Source organism: Sceloporus undulatus, chromosome 6 (genome assembly GCF_019175285.1).
Source record: "Sceloporus undulatus isolate JIND9_A2432 ecotype Alabama chromosome 6, SceUnd_v1.1, whole genome shotgun sequence".
NCBI classification, from domain to species: Eukaryota; Metazoa; Chordata; class Lepidosauria; order Squamata; family Phrynosomatidae; genus Sceloporus; species Sceloporus undulatus.
This window is the reverse complement of record NC_056527.1, coordinates 104,214,552-104,235,339: the sequence shown is the minus strand read 5'-3', so window position 1 is coordinate 104,235,339 and position 20,788 is coordinate 104,214,552. Positions and strand designations below refer to the sequence as shown.

Below are 20,788 nucleotides of genomic sequence, written 5' to 3'. Positions count from 1 at the left end.
CAGCCTGAAGTCCAGGAAAACATATTCAGACACTGACTACCTGCCCATTTTTGTGAAAGAAGAACTTCTGTTTTGGAAGCATGGAGACATGGAGAACAGTTAGCCCTAGCAAAAATCGTGCACACTCCCAACATTTGTACAGTGATGTAAATATGCTGGGAAGACACGAATTGGTTCTTTTTGAAGCTGTAATCCACAAAGGAGTACCAGCATATAACTTCCTTTTTCTAAGAAAAAGGGGGTTTCCTGAGGCAGAAGCATGCAACCTTCTTGGCCCTGAAAGCTGCATATGATGCTGGCACACAGCCTTCTTGGCCCAGATACCAGAACTTTTTTCTGTTCCAGTGATCCTGGTGCAGTTAGTTCTTCCTTTGCTATTAACAGCAAAAGGAGAAAAATTAGCATGTATGAAACTGGCAGGAGAGACTTTGACAGCTGTGGAGGGAGCTACAATTAAGGAGTGTTGTGTACCCATCCAATTTCAACTGGTTGATCCCAGGGACAAAATAATCAAATGGTGAATGTCGACCCCCAAATATTTACTTTATATACTGCCTTTGTTTCCCAAAACGTACTGTATTTAAGCTCGCTAACAGTTATATAATATACCTTAAGAACATAATATTAATTAAAACATTACAATAAAATAAACACAACAATAAAAGTTGTGCCAAGCTCCAATCAGTTAGACCCCAACTGCCATTTAGCTTATAGTCAAAGGCCCATCTAAATAAAAATGGCTTTGCCTGCAGGCAGAAGGAGTACAGATGAAAGGAAAATACTTCTCAAGCCTTGTAAAATTCAGTTTTTGCCAAATTCCATTATGCAGAAGGGTAGCTGCAAGTCCAATCAACTATAAATTGGGATTATAGAAGCACAATGTGTCATAGTTTCAAACAAAACGTCTGTATTGCTTGCCTAAATTTTTGGCTTTCTTTAGCATTATACAGAAAAGGGAAATTTTGAATTTCGCTTTTCTTTCAATGAAACCTCCAGGGCAATCAAACAAGTATTGAGATGATGATAGCCAGGTGGTGGCTCTTACGGGGAAAATAAGCCCATTTGCAGTAAATAACCCTGTTTGGTAGTAATTGCGCTGCATAAATGGCATTAGACATAGATGAGAGTGTGGTTTTCTTCTTTGTTTGGTCTTTTGCTCCTGTAATAGAAAATCAATTACCTTTCTGCAAGGACAAAGCTCTCTACCTGCATTTGTGCAGTTTGGGGAGAAAGTCTTTTAGCTAGGTAAAGGGTAATTTACGAAAACAATAGTAGGGACATTATCTCATTGTAAGCAAAAAAAAAACCAATTTCCATTAGACTTAACAGAATGGGAACGGAAAATAAAAAAGATAGCTATACCAAACAAAAAAGTAAGACCAAGATGTTCTGTAGTTCTCACAGATCCACCCACTTTGTCTTAGGCAGGATTGTTCATGCCCTGCACTAAATAACTTAATCTGAAAACTAAATTAGAAAAATCAATCATATACAAGTTTGTTTATTTTGAATGTATTTTCTCATTCAAAAAAAAAACCATGTTTTATTTAGAACTTGGTGTTTGGATAGAATAGAAACAGCTGTCTTAGTCTGGAATATCAGTATGCAAAGTAATCCTTTAGTACCTTTGAGACAAAATGAGCAAAAGACATTGTGGCATACAGTAAACAGAAATTGTAGCAGAATTTAGTTGTCCCAGCCTCTTATCTGAGGTGTAGTGTACTAAAGGATAAGAAGCTACTGCAGAGTACCCTGCATCTAGAAACTTTTGCCAGTCAAACCAGAATAATTTTAAAACAGACATCCAAAGAAACAAATTTTAGTTTAGCTTTAGAAATTTTAGTTTTCAGATTAAATAAAGTCTTACATTCAGAGCAACAAGAATGACAGAATATGGATTCTGACATTAGGGTGACTAGTGGGAAACAAGAAAGGATCTGAAATAGGACTGTTTTGTACTGAGATGTTATGGGAGACAAAAGCTGCTTAACAGTTGTTGTTTGTAATACAGTTATTTACTTTGGAGTATGCAGACAACATTTGGATTTCTGGAGTCAGGCTGTTTTTGATCCTGTGACAGGAAACCACTTGTTTTCTTTTACTTTACATATGTTGCTGATCACTACCTATTCTACAGAGTATTTAACAAATTCTGAGGATTGCTGCTCTGGCCCTAGAATGGACCTCTCCTACGTGAACAATTCTTCTAATACCAAGAAAGAAAAGCATGCCTTTCTGCATTCTGCTTTGTTAAGAGTATATGTGGAAAACCTGAATTGCTCTTCTTGACAAACAAAATATAACAGAAAAGCCTGTGGCTTTTGAGGGCCACAGACTCAGAGGCTACAATGTGGCCCACAGTCCACACCCAGCCCTATGAAATTTATTTTAATAATCTTGAAAATCCCAAAGATTGATCTTTGAAAAATGTACTTTTGTTTCAAATGAGAACTTGGTCTTGAGGTTCCAAACTACAATACAAATATGTTCAAAAGAACATGTGACACTGACAATAATTCATATTTGATTTTTCCACATAAATAGCATTTCAAATCACTTTGAAATGTTACTATATGCTTCCAGGAAGAAGCAGATGAAACCATCTCCACTAATCCAAATCATTATCTCAAGAATGATTTTGTTCAAAACGTCACCTGCTTTCTGAGATGTCAAGTGGTTAATATTGTGCTGTTAACATTCATCATACTACATTTCCCATTTGCTAATAATGTCCCTATTAGGTGGTGCCTGTGTAATAATTGGGCACAGACTATGTAATGTGCAGACACCACTGGGAAGCTAATGGCCCTTTCTTTTCTTTTCCTAGTTCTAACGTCAGAGTTTCGCTTACAAGTAGGTTGATGGCCATTTGTCTCTTTTTACATTTTCAGTAAGGACTTTGTTTCTTTTACTGCAACACCATAAGCATATATTTATATCATCAAGATCTGTTACATTCATAAGGACTATGAGAACAGGAAGATGAACATCACCTCCCCTAAAACATAACAAAAGGTTTCTTTTCTTCAATCAACTTGGCATAGCTTGGTGGGTGACTTACTGCAACAGTGGCTGTGCTGATGGTTTTAGCTATTGCTATTATTACTGTTTACAGCAATGTTGAGGAGTCAAGGAAGATACTGACAGGGTGTCTGTCTGACCTCAACTGAGATCAAATTGGTGGAGTTTTGGCAGCCATTTTTACAGGACAAAAAGTATCCTGAGAAAGTTTTGAAATTAAGGTGAAGTTTTCAGGAAGAAAGAAAAGAACTGGATGTCTGTAATTGGCTGGACAATCACCAGGAACGTCTCTTGACAAAGGAATCTCACTCCCAGAAGGCAATCTTGGACTTCTACTCATGTGTAGATCTAAGGTTTATCATCCACTATCATTCCTATTAGTGAAGGGATTGTGCAGATTATGATCTTAATTGATCTTGGGTTAAGTGCCCTGGCTTCCCCCATGCAGAACGAGCAAGATCTCCAAATATGGCATGGCTAGTTTTCCTGCACTTGGGGTGCTCTCTCAGCTACCTGCCTAAAACAACAACCCAGCAACAAAACTGTACTTTGAGTGCTAGAGAAATACAGTATTTCTTCCCAATAGAAATATTCCCTACTGAGAAGATCTCTGTGTGATATTCAATACATCTTGCATATCTTTTACACAAAAAACTTTAGATAATCTGGAAAAGCCCTCAGTTAACTGTTTGTGGGTACTTTCAAATGATGCTTTCATTGTGCAACTGCCCTGCTTCATTACTTTATAGGGTGAGTGCGAAAAATATGATTGCCTTCCATTTTTAACCCTGCCCTTCTCACCAAGTGCTTTGATTGCTTCTTCCATCCTTTTTCTCTTTAAAAAAAAGTGTTAAGGAGGGAAAGATGGAAGAGCTGTATAGTGTCTTTTAACTGATAGTGCTAGGAGCCATTATTTGGAAGCACCCCTTCTCTAGGTTAAATAAAATGGCTTGATTGCCTGACATTTTTTTCCAGGATAAGAAAGCACCTGAGTCTCCTTATTAGATGAACAGGTCCAGATCTCATTTCTGTTTGGAGTCACCCCAATCTGTTTTGGTTTTTCCTTGCTAGGTTGGAAGAGAGAGATTATGTTTAGCAATGCTAAAAACACATAAACAAAAACATTTCCACTAATGGAAACAGAAAAACAGGAACTCAGAATATGGAAATAAATATTTGTTGTATCCTGGTGTAATGTCTTAATTGTACACATACATTTTCATGGGTACATGGAAATACTGTGCGAGCAATCCCTTTAAACAGTGAGGCAACCAATAAGCAAAGTTGTGAAAATTATTATGAGGCAGAAGCACAGAAGAGATCAATCACAATATGAGAATTGTACTTAAAGGCTAGAACATACTCTATGGATTTTTTGTGGGTTTTTTGGGCTATGTGGCCATGTTCTAGAAGAGTTTCTTCCTGACGTTTCGCCAGCATCTGTGGCTGGCATCTTCTGCGAAGATGCTGGCGAAACGTCAGGAAGAAATTCTTCTAGAACATGGCCACATAGCCTGAAAAACCCACAAAAAAACTATGGATGCCGGCCATGAAAGCCTTCGACTTCACATACTCTATGGATATAGAAAATGAATAAATCTAAATGACTTTTTTTAAAAAATCAAGATATAATTCTATATCTAAGGATGTCATTTTTACATGAGACATATATGTTTTATTTTTATATGAATCAACTTTTGCATAAGGAAAACTCACCCAAAGCATAGTAGAAGTCTTTTGTGATCTATGTTTTATGCTATATTTCTGTCGGTATTCAAACCTCAGAAATTCCAGAAGGATAGCTAGCTGTGTCAGTCTATTACAACAAACACAGAAGATAACTGACTCCTTAAAGACTAACTGATTTACTGGGTATATGCTTTTGTGGTTCCAATTCAGGTGTCAAAATTATGCAGCCCTCCAGCCATGGTTTACTGGCAGCTCTCAGTATTCCTTACCATTGGCTATGGTGGCTCCAGATGCTGGGAGATGCAGTCCTACAACACCTGGAGACCTCATGATTCTTATACCTGCTATAATTCATAGAACCTTATGCCTCAACTAGTCAGTTAGCAATTAAGGCAATCATTTTTATGTGAACTACAAAGAGTGCCATAAGAAGTACATAGCTTGTACTGTAATTATATCACAAACACTCAAGCAAGGGCTTATACAAGTGAAGTCACTGTTGTCCATACCTTCCCAACATCTCTGATGAAAAATACTGTTGCTTCTGGTTAGGTTCCTTGTTCTTCAATATTAGTTTAGCATCTGTCACAAGGGTTAGGTGAGACAAACTATAGGTCCTCTGTAGTAATGCTCTGCGACCATCTGCTCTTGATCCGTTCACTTCCTGGAGAGAGATTGTATTTGTAATATGTTGATGAAAAAGTTTATGAACAACAAAAACAACCATGATTATTCTGATTTATACACAACTGAATATCAGTTTATTAGCCTCCTGTGAATCAGACCAGTCTTTCATCACCAGCAAAAGAATAGTCATTATGTGAACTGGAAGGAAGGAAGAAATCCAAATCCTCAAAAGTTGTACATTTGTTTACAATCACATCTTTTGGAATTGGTAAATTTTGTATACCCCCAAAAGGAATTCTGAGCTGCTACTTGAGAAAGCTAACTACAGTTCTAGAATCCGAGGTCATACAACATCTACAAAGTACATGAATTTAATCCCTGCTATAGACCACAGAAGGCTATGACAAAGTTTATCAATTCATAATTAAGATCAAGGGGGTTGAGACAGGTGCTTAAAAGTGGCCATCAGATGTTAACAGCAGTGCAAAATGGCTACCTCAAAAAGTATAAAATGGTGGAAGGAGCCTCTGTTGAGAAACAACAGCTGCTGGCAGTGGAGACCTTATGAAGAGAACCAAAACCTTATCCACAACATTAATCTAAACTGCTCCCTTAGTAAGTGGCTCCAAACTGTCTTCGAGTAAAGCATTATCAGCAGCCTCTACTTCCACTATGTTCACCCCTTCAGATTCATATTTTCCCCAACATAGTCCACCAAACTCTGGAATTCAGCTGCAGATGATTACCCTTCCTGCTAGCACCAGCCATGTAGGAGGTTATGTCAATAAACTGCAATGTTAGAAGTGGATGCTGAAGCAACACTGAGGATGATGCACTTCCATGCCCCCTTACATCTCCCTGAGAAGACTGTTAGGGAACCACTCAGACAGAACAGTCTCCTAGTATAAGTAGGGTTTGTTGACAGACTTAACTAAAGCTTCTTCTCTAAGTTCCAAGGGCAACTGAGAGTTCAAACATGAAAAGTTAGTTCTCTCCTCTTCATGATTTTTACACTCACCAGTTCTTCTGTTGAGGAATTAATGTTCTCCAAGACCACTGGATGTTTCATGAAAGATGGCAACACCCCACACAAAGGGCTAGGCAAATGATTACTCTCACCAAACTCCTGCTGAAGACAGTAATGATACCTTATAACTCAGTCAATGTTATACAGACTTATGCTATCTTGCTTTAAGGTAGAATTTTTATTTTACAGATACAGTGGTGCCCCGGGATACGAATTGATCGCGTTACGAAATTTCCGGGATACGAAAAAGTTACATTGGAAAAAACTGTTCCGGGATACGATGTTTTTTTCGGGTTACGAATTTTTTTTCGGCGCGAAATTCAAACCGCAAAGCGCGGCTAGCGGCTTTCCAGCGCTAACGGAAAGCCTTTTCGGGTTGCGAAATTACTCGGGTTACAAACGGAGCGGCGGAACGAATTAATTTCGTAACCCGAGGGACTACTGTAGTGTTTATCCAATATTTTATTGTTGGGAAGATGGCATTCATCTCCCAGTAGTATATGTGTAACTATTGTAAGATTTTATACAATACTAAGAGTATCGCAGACTACTATCAGAAAGTACCTATGACACCACATCATTGAGTGATCTAAATTATTTTTATCCAAGTATGATTTTCATATTTTGAGGCATTTTGCAAAAATTGTACAGATAAAAAGGTTTTTGCACAGACTTTATGCACAAAATGTAATTTTAATATTTTAAAAAAACATGAAATGTGAAAAAAACTTTGAAAAATACATTCTGGAAGTGGGTAGAGTCCCTGCTAGCTACTGAATTCTACAACATTCTGATCAATGCTCTATGCACATAAAAGGCACATTTGTGTCACACAGCCCATGAAGAAGTAATGAAGATTTCCATTCCTAACACAGTTTCCTAAACCATGCCCATGTCATTCCCTGATTTTTAGGTTTACACTTAAAAGTCTATCCTTAGTGATTCTGTGTTACGTGTGTTAACACCATCCAACTTTTATTAAAACATTACTTAAAACACAATACTGATATCCCATTTGCTTGCACTAAAATTTCTATGTGATTTTTTTTTACTGCCATTTTCTAAGAGACTGTTTGAAATTACCAATCTCCATCCATTCCAGGGTAATGGGATATTCTGCTGCTGGGGTTTGACTGGGGCTAATGCAAAGAACCACATTTAATCAATTCTGGTCTTCCTTTCTCATCTGACAAGACTCATTTATGGACAAATTATTAAAATATAAACATTGCACAGTTACTACCTACTCAGGTCAGTTTAAGATGAGTCTGGATCTGTTTCCTCTTTATGGATACAAGGACATAAAACTCCAAAAAGAACTACTGATATACATAGAATCATAGAATTGTAGAGTTGGAAGAGACCACAAGGCCATCCAGTCCAACCCCCTGCCATGCAGGAACTCTCAGTCAAAGCATCTCCGACAGATAATTGCTTCTTACTTTCTGTGATTCTTCAATCTCCATGCAGAGCGGCTGCATAGGAGCCTGAAAGCAAGTCTTCATGTTTTGTAGGGAATCTCTCAAATTCCTGTGTCAGAAAGACAAGGATCACAACATTCACAACAGGGGTATATACAACAGAGAAGTGTTCTTTTTTCATCTGTATCTGATGGCAGGCATCCTGTCAAATATGCAAAATTGCTAAGATGTCAGAAAATATTGGAGAGATCACAGATAGGTCTTGTGTTATAGGTTGCAAAAGAAACTACTGTAGACACAACTTCCCAAATGTTTTATGTAATGTGTGTGTGTGCGCGCACGCAAATGAACTAACTCTCTGCATAGCAATAGCCTGTCACTTCATGCTTCTTCCTTTGTTCAAAGTTGATCCTATGCTGAGTTGCACATTTCCTGTTTGTTTGTTTGTTTGTTTGTTTGTTTGTTTAAAAGTGGTATTTATTTATTTTCCATAAGAACACAATTCCTACAGTAAAATTACACTTTGTGTGGTCAAAGAGTATCACAACTACTGCTGGATCATGGCTACCACATGTAGAGAGGAGGAGGAGTTCATTATCTGTAAAAATCTTGTGCTTGCTGTTCCAATGGGAGATAAGCAGTATATCCAAAGGTTATGGATAATGCAAACTTTTGGATATAACCTGCAATTTAAGAATTACTGAGAAAGAGGTTACGTATGAAATTTATGAAGTATACTTTTCTAGACTTTTAAAGAGAGAGATAGTGTGTGTGTGTGTGTGTGTGTGTGTGTGTGTGTGTGTGTGTGTGTAAAAGACAGAGATAGTCAGATGGGAGGAAACCTTTTTTAAAAAAGAAAAGAGGGCTTTTCTTCACCGACAAAGTTTCTTCATCAGCTTTGAGTTTAAAATTCTAAACATTCATCCCTATCAACTTTATTCTTATCTCACTAGAGTCCAAGGCAAAATTATGCATCTTCCTAAGTACCTAGACTTGACCTCAGTGTCTGCCAACAAGTCAGAAAAAATTACTGCAGATTCTTAGTGCCAGTAACACAGAAGTGGGTCACAGGGCATGATGTGCGTGCATAAGAAAGAGAGATGGATAGGTCTTGCAGAGGACAAAACTAATTTCTCTGGAGACAGCAAATTAAGCTACATCTGTTCTTTTGCTTGAACACTCACAAGTTCAGCTACCTGATACAGAAGAAATAGTTCTTTATATTTTCATTTTAGGACAGAAAAATCTGTCAGTTTTGGGTTCACTTGGTTTCTTAATCTGGCCCATTTCTATATCAGGTTACTTTTCAAGTTTACACAAAAAAAAAATCACACACATTTATATGTACATTTAATTTAAAATACATTTTTGTGTATAATTTTTTCAAATGCAATAACTGAATTCTACATTATTTTCACTAATTACATATTTGTGTACATGTTCTCTGTGTGTGTGTGTGTGTGTGTGTAATCAAGTATGTAAGTATATAATCCAAATATATCAATCTTAATATACAGGTTTGTTGGAAAACTGCACAACAAAATTTGGAAAAATGGATAACAACATTTCATTTTGAAAAGTGGTTAAAGTGCAGGTCAGGTAGTTCTATATTTAAAATGCAAATTGAACCAATTTCTTTCCCATCCCTATTTCTAGGTTTCTGTGCAAATTGCACTGTAGACTCATGGTATTTGGCAAGACTTATATTAATGTTCATGCAAAGTAAATATGGTCTTAGATTAGTGCAAAATAAATATGTTCTTAGATTTATGGTGCAGCTGTGAACCTTTTAAGAAAAACATATTATCATTTTAATATATTAAAAATATATTATCATTTTTGCTAATTATGTGCCACCTTAAGGTTTAAAGTGCTTCAGATGTATTACATATTACTGAGAAAGCAATACACCACTTTTATTGCTAGTACCAAGAGTAATTTTTATCTTTCAATGGCGGTTTACAGACCGCCCTTTTGGGGCGGCCTGTTCCCAACCCTTTCCCCGCCGGATCGGGGCCTCAGCTGCCACAGTGGCAGCCTCTGAGGCCCCGATCTGCTGCTTTCCAGGCTGTGGGGAAGCGGCAAAAGGCCACTTCCCTGCGGCCTGGAAAGGGGTGTCCTTGAGGCTTCATGCCCCAAGGACACCCAACATCTGACTCGGCCCCTTTCTCATTTGTGTTCCTGGTGCAGCCGTGTAAAGGCTGCGGCAGCAACACAAACCTGGAAGGAGCTCCTTCCGGCGCCGTGGAAAGGGCACCCCAGGTGCCCTCGCATGGCGCCAGGACATCACTTACGCACCACTACGTTTGGAGGCTGCACGGTCGTGACATCCCAATGGTGGCACCCATTTAGAATGGGCGCCACCATTTTGTATGTACTAGGTATGTACTAAGGTTAGGACGTCCGGAAAGGACGCCCTTTCCTAACCCTAGTACGTACCTAGTACTGTACATACTTTTTGCCTGTCTGTAACGCGCCAATAATTCCAAAAAGCTGTACTTTAAACCATTAAAGCTAATGACGGGCTTTTTGATCACATTGGAAAAGTGGGGTAAAAATAAACTATTATTATTATTATTATTATTATTATTATTAGAAAGAGATCCAAATTTAGTCTTGCAACTAAAACATGAGAAGTGAAAACATATCCATTAAAGCTTAATTCTGTGGCCACAAAATGAAAATATATTACAAACCTTCAAACAATGTTCAAGAATGCAATAACTAACTTTGTGGCGTTTTCTTGGTGTGTGCATTCTGCCAGGGGATGCAATCTGGTGTCTTCCAGCTGTTTTGCACTATAGCTACCATTATTCCTGACCACTAGTCATGTTACCTGAGACTGATGGGAGTCATAGTCCACAACACCTGTAGGATACTGGGTTGTTCACCCCTGCATTATAGTATAAATGGCACTTAACTAATATTCAAAATCACTTCCCTGTCCTGAAAAGATTATTCTTAGTTCAAGACATGATAGTAATTCTATTAGCAACTGTGACAAAAATCACATATATTGGTAGCTGGACATCCCACTTCGTGCTGGATTTAGCTGGGTTCAGTCTCATTAACCACTGACCAAAATGAAAACAGCTAATTCTGACCGCACTTACATGTCAGGGAGTTGATAAGCCTGACACAAATGGTCTTGAAGCCTCTTGATTTCCATTTTCAATTCCTACATAGAGATCATAAAGAGAAACTAATATAAAGGTATGCTAGCTCTTATCATTACACGAAGGAAACAAAAGAAGTCAGTAGGAATCTAGCTTTCTAACATTGGTCCAAAACACATTGCAGAAATAATCCTGTTCCAGACCACTTTAACTGTCCTGGCTCAATGCTAGGGAATCCTGGGAACTGTAGTTTGTTGTGGCACCAGAGCTCACTGACAGAAAAGGGTAAATATCTCACTACAGTTCCCAGAATTACCATTCGAGCCAGGTAGCTGAATCAGCCTCAGACTGGATTATTTGTGCAGTGTGTTTTGGACCATTGTTTAATTTTACAGCAATTTTAATTTACATTTTTTAGAAAACCCAAATAAGTGTTGCTAGTACTTTTTGCACTGTTTATCTACTGCTCCTATCCATAAACCTAGGTACCTCCTCACTAGGATTTATATATTCCTTCCCTGGAGTAACCTTTAGATATCTGCCTGAAACTGAAGCATAGGTATCTGCAGTTTTAATCACTTCTCATTCTAAATCCATGTTAGCAATTCTAATTTGGGATTCTGTGGTCATGAAATATGATGGGGGGTATACTTGAGAATTTTAATGTATGGCTGTTTCCTCCAACTAGTTCAAATCAGGTTTAAACAATACTAGAGATGTGAAAGCCCTGAGAAAAAATGGGAAAAGCCAGAAAAAAGGTTTATTTTTTTGGAAAAACTGAAAGAATCCAAAGGCTTATTTTTTTGGAAAAACTGAAAGAATGGATTGTGTAGCAGTAAGACTTTAAACAGCTACATTACTCAATACTACTCTATTGAAGAGTACCAGTACATAAGCCATTGGCTGCCAGTCATGGTGTCCTTCCCTCTTGCATGTTTATAGGAATGAATATGTCTGCCTGACACTATCAAGAACTAGAGACTATTTTGTCTCTCTCTCACTAAGGGGTGAAGCAGACAGTGCAAAAGGTCCACGTCGGGACTGCACCACTGCCATTTTGCTGCTGTGGTGCTGAACCAGGAGCCAAACAGGAGCAGTATTTTTCTACTCCCTATTGGGCCAGTTCTTTGGGAAAGAGCCACGCCCAGGGCGGCTTCTCACCACATTTGCAGCATGAGTCATCTGAACGACATGCTCCCAATGCAGCCCAACAGCAGCCCTTTTAGACCATCTGTTTGAGGCCTCACTCCCTCTTTCTTTTTTTCATTCCTATTGCCTAAGATTAACAAGAAGATTTAGTGTGTAATCAATTTCCTCCTGGAGTCCACCACAGAATCTTTCAATTTCTCCTTTGTTTCTTCAGTAGTTGGAGCATACACTTGGATTATGGTTATATTTATGGGCTTTCCCTGAAGTCTTATTTATATGATTTGTCAGACTTTGACTGCTCTTGCTACATCTCTCCACATTGTAAACATCAACCCATTTCTTCTTAGATTTTCATTTCTTGAGTAAAATACTGTGTAATTATCTGACTCAAAATACAGTGGTCCCTTCTCTTACGCGGGAATCCTTGCGTAAAAGAAATTCCGCATATGCTTGAGCCCCATTAGCAGTAATGGGGCTTGTGCTTGCAGCGGGCACATGCATGCCACAGGCACATGTGCCATTACTCATTCTGGCGCGCGGCGCCGCTTCTTCCAACACAGCTTTCCGTGTATGCTGAAAGCCGCATATAATGTATACACATATGATGCGGGCGCACTGTATCCCATTCCTGTCCACTTTCCCACTTTAGTTCACTCACCCCAAGGATTGCAAAGTTGATACATTCCATTTCTTGTTTTACTATGTCTAGCTTCCTCTGGTTCATGCTTCCCACATTCCATCTTCTTATAATATGTGTTGTGCAGCTTCTTATTTTCCTTTCACCTCTGAACATGTCCAACAGGTGAATATCCTTTCTGTTTGAGTCCAATTGTGTCATCCTCTGCTCTACTCAAGTAGCTCACTGAGTGCAATCTGACCTGGGAATCTGATCTTCTGGCACTATCGCATTTAATTTTAAGCTATCTCATTTTTGTGGTAAAGGACATTCAAAATGGATGTGTCATGCTTCCTTCTGCTCAGTACTAACAAGGGTTAGCAATGGTGCCACTGCTGCTTTTTCTGACGGATCCTCTACCAGTGGCACCCTCCCACCGCAACCATGGCTGCTGCCCAGTAGCTATTTCACACATTTAGTCTATCTAACGTGAGGGACCCTACTGGCAGCACCATCAACATAACCTGTTGTGTCACAGGAGCACACAATCCCGCCACTGTGGGAAGGTAGTGTCATCGGTGGTAAGACGAGATATACATAGCACATTGTAAACTGCTTAAGGAGTACTAGTTCACTGATAATGGTATAGAAATGTACTTACTATTGCTATTGTTATGTATCTAAAGTAACAAAGTGACTTTCAATCTGTAAAGGGCCATAATAATAATACTGCATGTTTTCATTTTTTCAAATTTTCCCCTTTTTTCCACAGCTTCAAACTTTCTAGAAATTGTGTATCTCCATGCAATACATGTGCCATTCCAGTGGACTCCTGCCTGCCTGCAAATAAAACATCCACTACCTCTACCACTGTTCGGTATTCATCCAGGATCACTGTCAGCTCTTCAGTTTGTTTTGTTTTCTATAAATAACATGAACAAACAAGAATAAGCAAATAAGAATATAACTCAGCCTCATGTCAAAGCAAACTGTGATCTTACATAGGCATATATTACCAATTTTTTAAAAAACAGAGGGATGTTTCTTTTCATGGCCAAATTCTGACTGGCCATGAGACTGTAGTGACACCTAGTGATTCCTTAAAGAAGAAACAGAGCAAAGTTTATTTTGCAACAGTATTTTACCTCCATATATAATGTAATTACATGTACTGTATATGTAATGTCAGAGAATATATACAAATAGGGCTGTAATGTTTAATCAATTACTTATGTAGATTAATAGATTATTAATTTTGTTTAACAGACTAAAGACTTCTCGATTTTATTATTTTTAATAGATGTAGTTATAAAAGATACATCAGAGGTGGCAAATACCCTTTTTCAAAGATAAAGAGAAACCTCATTCAAGACAGAAGAGGGAAAATGCCACTACTATAATGGCTGGTGCAATACATGCATGCTATTTATTTTTGTCCATTTAGCAATCTCATCAGTTAATCAATTAAAAGTCAACTTGAATTTATTCATCAAGGTGAAAACATGAGATACAAACTAGCAACTTACAACAGTGGCATGCTAGTTATTCACCTAGCTATTTTCCAAATGGAAATAAAAATGGAAACATAGTATTTTCATTACAGAAGTGGATACTACAAATAACTGGCTCCCTATACACACCATGAAAATTACTATTCAATAGATAGCCAACTATCTGAAAATGGTTCAGATAGTACCTTGTTATTAAACCAGTGTTTCGGTAAAGTATCAAAATTGTTTTTTTTCCTGTTTAAAGTTCCAAGCAACTTGACACTTTATCATTTTATAAATAATAGTTGGTGGTATTAACATCCATAGTGTTACTTTGGATCAAAGCAAGATGTATTCAGCATGTTTTTAAGAAAGGCTTCCTCATGTGCCATTTGTCAAGGCACAAGATTGTTTTTTCATACATATATTTGGCATGTTTTGTTTCTGATTACTTATTGGAAGGTAAATACATAATTAGCAAATCTAGTTGCTGATGAGTTAATCTCTAAGGAAATCCTATTGTGAAAGCAAAAATGGGTTTATCACAGGCAAATGCATCTCCCTTAACAGCTAATTGGAAAAGAGCTACCCCTAAGACAAATATGCTCACTGCACGTGTATGCATGTGCCTTCAAGTCACCTGTTGACTTATTGCGCCCCCATGAATTTCATAGGGTTTGCTTGTGTAAAGAGTACTTAGGGGAGTTTTTGCCAGTTCCTTCCTCGGAAATATAGATTATAACACCTGGTATTCATTGGTGGTCTCCCATCTAAGTACTAACCAGAGCTAAGTACTGACCTTACTTAACTTCCAAGATCAAACAAGATTTTTGCCTTTAGGGTATTTAGGCTCCATACTCACTAGTGCCCTAATTTTACAATTAAACTTTGCATGTTTCTTAGTTCCAGTTTACCTCATTAATGGCAGCATCTTTGCAGGAAATAAGGTTTTCATATTCACAGAGTTGGAACTGCAAGGAAGCAAAAATACAAATAATTGTTCTGAAGGTACAAATCAAAGTTAGAAGAACAGCAGTTTTACAGCAGTTATCTGCAAAGCTACAACGGTGTATACTTTTCAGCTTATGAGTACCTTCATTTTGGCCTTCTTTGTAAATAACTCTTTGATTTTACATGTAGAGTTTTCTTTCTCTAGAAGCAACTTCTTGTTCTGTAAAAAGACAAAACAGACTCCTATCCTTATTATTTCTCTATGTGTTAAAGAAATCAGCTCTGTTGGTTGTACTCTAATTAGCCTCTTGTCCAAATAAATGAGGATGAGACCCATTGTGATGACATCCCACAATCTGTAATGCAATGAAACAGACATATGATGATATGGGTATGGGGAGCATGATTTTTTTTAAATATAGACTTTAATATTGTGTGCAATGGTTATTCATGTAATGGAATATTATTCTACATTTTGCAGAGCTCTCTTGTGTCTTAATGCAATAAATGCAAAAGCAGATACATTTAAGGAGCCACATAACTAGCTATCTTGAGTTTGCTTGTCTTCTCCCACTGCTGACCTGGATGATTTTACCTGTTCACTGTTGTATCTTACCGTACTCACCTCCTCCTGAAGATTATCCACTTGAACAGATAGAAACTGTTGTTCTTTTTCCTAAAACATGGGGGAAAGTGACAGTTTGATTTGTCTTTTAAAAGAATCTAGTATTTCAAAATTTTGCAGCCAAAGGACAATTCATACAACAAGTGAAAATAAATGTTCAGAAGAACTTACTAGCTGTCGGACTTGTGAATACAATCTATTCTTTTCCTCTTCTAGATTTTTTGAAAAAAATCTCAGGTCTTCTAATTCATTTGCCACAGCTCTAGCTTGGTCCAGGGCTTGCTGGGTGCTGCAATAAAGTGTGGTGGGTGTTCAGTTATTAATATTCTATCTCAAAAATTCAGTATGATTATACTATTTGCAGAAGAGCAAAAAAATCCAACAAGGAAAGGAGGTGAAAGAGTTGGAGATCAAACTATGGCATCAGAATTCAGATGAGTAAAACGTAATCCAAGTTCACATGTTTCAAGGAGCTGCCAATGAACTCAGAACACAAAACTCATTAGGGATGAATGTTGAAGAGAAGGAAATATAGAGGGCAGACTTCACATGTGTACAAGGTGTTGGCTAAAAGGATCAGCACTGACACATCCAGGTATCAGTTTTATGAACTTTCATCACAACAAATTACATTTCACTACTGCAGACATTTCTAACAGAGTATCTCTTTCTACATCCTACAGACCCCTCAATATTACTAAGCTAGTCTTCCTAGCATGATACCCTCCAGAAATAATAATAATAATGACAACAACAACAACAACAACAACAACATGATTTATTTATATGCCGCCCAGTCACTGGGAATCCGGGCAGCTTACAACAGAGGGGGATAATAGACAGTGCCCTGCCCTCAGGCTTACAATCTAAAAAGACACAACACAAAAGGAGAAGGGAATGGTGGGGGGGATGGGATCAGGTCCAGCAGTTCTTCTCTCCCTCTGAGGCCTGGACCAAGGCAGATGGACTGGAGGGAGGGCTCTTTTTCTTAATCGAGAATGGCCCGATGGCATTGGGCCTGTCCTTTCACTCCCTTCCAGGCCAGAAGATGACAGTTGGAAGGAGGGAGAGGAGGGCTCTTCCTCTTCAGGCCTGATGGTGTTGGGCCTGTCCTTTACTGGGCAATAACTCCAATCATACTCAAGCCAGCATTGGAGCTTAGTCAAAGAGATATGGAAGATACCAGATGAGGAAGGCCCCTAATGTTTTCATTTTTCAATTAGTCCTAAGTCATGGCACCATGTTGAAAAGTCCTCATATTTACAGTTTTTTGTGGGTTTTTCGGGCTGTGCCATGTTCTAGCAGAGTTTCTTCCTGACGTTTCACCAGCGTCTGTGGCTAGCATCTTCAAAGAAATTTCTCTGAAGATGCCAGCCACAAATGCTGGCAAACGTCAGGAAGAAACTCTGCTTGAACATGGCCACATAGCCTGAAAAACTCAGAAAAAAACTATGGATACCAGCCATGAAAGCCTTAGACTCCTCATATTTACCTTTTCAGCTTCCCTTTCAGCTCAGAGATCTCTTCAGAGAGTCTTGAATTGAGTTCTTCTGCAGTCTCAATAGTCCTCTGCAACTTGATATTTTGCACTGCTAGCTGCTTGTTTCCTTGCTGCAAGTCTTTTATGCTGTTCATCAAGTCTGCAGCCTCTTCTCTAAGATTAGGAAGAGACAGAAATGGCCAATGAGCTAGAAATTTATTTTTACCATTGTGCTCCATTAAAAAAAGCTAATTACACCAGATTTGTCACTTTGTTCATTATGTACACAATAGGTACATGGCTGCAGACACTACCAACATAGTTAAAATTTGAAAGCCAAAAATCTGCTAGAACCAGCAAAATAAAGAATTAAAGCTGTATTTTTGTCTTGGGAAATGTGAGAATTTTATACTTACCTCAAATCCATTTTCTCTCTTTTCTAAAGTGGGACAGCCTTCATAAAGGCTTTTCACAAAAGAAGGAGAGATAAATCAGCAATTTTGGAATTTCTATTGTCATTTGGGTCTCATAAAGAATCCTAAGAACACAGTGAAGCCAAATTCAGTGGTCCATATATTAATGCAACTGAAGATTAATTTCAAAATGAACTTCACTTCAAGTGACTCTCAATTTTTTTTTTAATTCATTGGTTGGGAGACTTGATGTTATCATAAAATAATATGAAGATCACAGATCCTAGCCATATGCTCATACCAATATGTTATGGGCAACACTATATTCTATGCTCTCTCCCTTCTCTCCTCTCCCTTAAGATCCGGGGCCCAAACAGAAAACTTTTAAGCAATATCATTTTTTCATTACAGGTAAGGGGCCCTAGGTGTTTCCAGACAGGGAGCTTCTAAGTTTAATAAAACATTGTTCTTCTACAAGTGGAACTGTAGCTGAACTGTCACGTTACTAAGGGATAATATGGAATTTCTCTATTTCTCATATTGTGCAACGGATTCAAACTACAGGAAAAGAAACTCCAGTTAAACATCAGGAGGAACTTAATGACAGTAAGAGCTGTTCGATAGTAGAACACACTTCCTTGGAGAGTGGTGGAATCTCCTTCCTTGGAGGTTTTTAAACAGAGGCTGGATGGCCATGTCTCAGGAAAGCTTTGACTGTGTATTCCTGCATGGCAGGGGGTTGGACTGGATGCCCCTTGAAGTCTCTTCCAACTTTGTGATTCTCTCTGAACCCCAATCTTCCTCCCAACCCAGAATGCTTCTAGGGATGAGACTGACTACTCATTAAAAAGGCCTAAATTGAATGCTTCTAGAGATCTTTTAAACTTAAGTTGGTCTCTTCCAACTCTCTGATTCTATACATTTCCTCATGTGTCAATCTACAGTTACAAACTTTCAAATACCATGCCCCCCTACTAAAGGCGTCTAACTAAAGTGAACACCAAAATGGAAAAATGATGTTGATGTTGGAACTCTTTTGCATGAACACCTTGTCTGTATACAGAATCCAAATCAAAACATAATTATTTTTACTTATTGCTCAAAAACACAAACAATTGTTTTTAATGTAGAGAAGGGTTACTTTCAAAATCAGAAAAGTGGTAGCTTCTTAAACAGCTATGTGTCTGCCTAGAACAAAGGTGGGTACCATTCTTTTAGACTATAATTCCCACAATCCCCCAGATAGCTTGGCCACTGGTTAGGATGGATTAGGGATTTGGGAGCTATAGTTCAAAAAAGTAATTTTCCCATTTCTGGCCTAAATTTCTTGCTTCCTGTTAAGTAAGAGGAACCCATGAGCAGTTAACCCACTGTACCAAAATCTGCAGCAACTATATTTAGACATTCAAGGACACTGGCCTCTCTTCATTCATTCCTTTTCTTTTTTCAGCACAAGATTTCACCAGATGGCAACATGAAAATATAGCCTATAAACTTGTCTAGTTCCTGAGTACTGTCTAATCTCCTAGCTAAAATATAGATTAACAGCCACTGCTCCTGCCTTATTATTGTTCTGAAAAAGTAAATCAGTACTGCTTGACCTTTTCTTATTAGTCACACTTGTTTCCTCTGCTATGTGTTGGGGCAGGATTAGGAACATTTGCTCTCTGTCATGCGAAGAGCAGAAACATTTGCCCTCTCTTTCATGCAAAGATGCCTGCCAGTGAGTACAGGAAAGAAAAAAAATGTTTCTGTTGTATTTGACTTTTGGTAAGCAGATTTATTACTTTTACACATCAACACTAACTGACCACTGTAAAGAAATGTTACAAGTCTAAAAGACCTAGGATTGCCATAATTGTCCACTAAAACCTGGGACAAAATGTAGGACAAAATCTAGACCAAACTGTAGGAAAACTGCAGGACAAAACTCAGCCCAAAATGTAGGACATTTAAGGTCCTCCATTTTTCTTAAATGCTATGGTGTAAAAACTTAGGGCCAAGAAGAGATTTGCATCTTTCTGGACCTTATTATGTTCTATCCCACTCCCACAAATTTATAAACATGCTTTACAACCTGAGGCCTTAATATCACTCTGTACTGCATCTGAAGAAATGGGTGTATATCTAAGAAAGCTCATGCTAAAATTAGTCTTAAGTGTACTGGCATATTCCCTTTTTTCCCCTCCCTTCCTCCCTTTTATCCTTAAAGATGCTACTTCATTGAATATAGCACTATGGTGTAAGTCAATATCTGACTATTAATCTTACGAACCCTTCCTGTCGACAGTCTGCAATCCAATCTTTCATGACAGAATAAAAGGTAGAAAAATCGACAGTGATTCCTCTTTCTTCAGGATCCAATCTCTTATAGAGTGACTGAAACCTCCAGTCTTCACAACTTTGCCCTGTCATCTCTTGTAAGTATTCAATGATTCGGAAAACAGATACCTCTCCTATAAACATATCGGAAATAAAGGAATGACTCAAATAAAAAACCGAAAAGGAGAATAGTTCTTTCCCCACTTAGCAGTACAGCTTATTAAAATATATTGTCTATGTCACTAGTTTTTTTTCATCTTGGGTGAAAAAAGGAAATTATATTTTTCCTGGCTATAACTAATTATCAGTACATGAGTGGCTATTCTACTTGTCTGTATTATCTTAAAGTGCCCCATAGAAGCAGGTCAGAAGGTAATTTACAACCAAATTCCAGTCCTTTGTTTCAAGCAAAATGGCTGATGCATGAAGAATAGATCTGAAATTCAAGAAAGACAGGAGACATGGGAAGATGCCTTGCAAGTCGCACTATTTGTCACTATTCTTAAATGTCTATTTTAAAATATATATATTGTCCTCTCTACACAATTTAATTCTTATTATTACTTATTTCTTCAATGTATTATTATTGTTGCTGGTTGCCCTCAAGTCTCCTTCCTTAGAGGTCTTTAAACAGAGGCTGGATGGCCATCTGTCAGGGATGCTTTGATTTAGATTTCCTGCATGGCAGGGGGTTGGACTGGATGGCCCTAGCAGTCTCTTCCAACTCTATGATTCTATAAGTCAGGGGTAGGCAACCTTTTTGAGCCGGGGGCCGGGTTGCTGTCCCTCAGACAACTGGGGAGCCAAACTCAAAATGGCGCCCGGAGCGGCGCGGAAGCTG

The 20,788-nt window shown here is 38.2% G+C and overlaps 1 protein-coding gene across 3 annotated transcripts in view; it reads right to left on the bottom strand.

The window, feature by feature from the left end:
- The window catches only part of KASH5 (KASH domain containing 5), a 29,713-nt gene that overhangs the window by 6,450 nt on the left and 2,475 nt on the right, over nt 1–20,788 (bottom strand). Inside the window, exons 3-14 of one of the 3 annotated variants that reach the window (XM_042477631.1) lie at nt 19,901–20,081; nt 17,225–17,386; nt 15,904–16,021; nt 15,724–15,783; nt 15,250–15,327; nt 15,071–15,127; nt 13,529–13,588; nt 10,899–10,963; nt 7,807–7,894; nt 6,356–6,463; nt 5,220–5,374; nt 4,010–4,088 (exon numbers count right to left, since the gene is read on the bottom strand). In XM_042477631.1, the coding sequence (XP_042333565.1) occupies nt 4,010–4,088; nt 5,220–5,374; nt 6,356–6,463; nt 7,807–7,894; nt 10,899–10,963; nt 13,529–13,588; nt 15,071–15,127; nt 15,250–15,327; nt 15,724–15,783; nt 15,904–16,021; nt 17,225–17,386; nt 19,901–20,040 (1,170 nt within the window). In that variant the 5' untranslated portion in view covers nt 20,041–20,081. Of the gene's footprint in view, nt 1–4,009; nt 4,089–5,219; nt 5,375–6,355; nt 6,467–7,806; nt 7,895–10,898; nt 10,964–13,528; nt 13,589–15,070; nt 15,128–15,249; nt 15,328–15,723; nt 15,784–15,903; nt 16,022–17,224; nt 17,387–19,900; nt 20,082–20,788 lie in introns of all 3 variants that reach the window. The other 2 variants (XM_042477633.1, XM_042477634.1) reach the window with 2 other exon arrangements.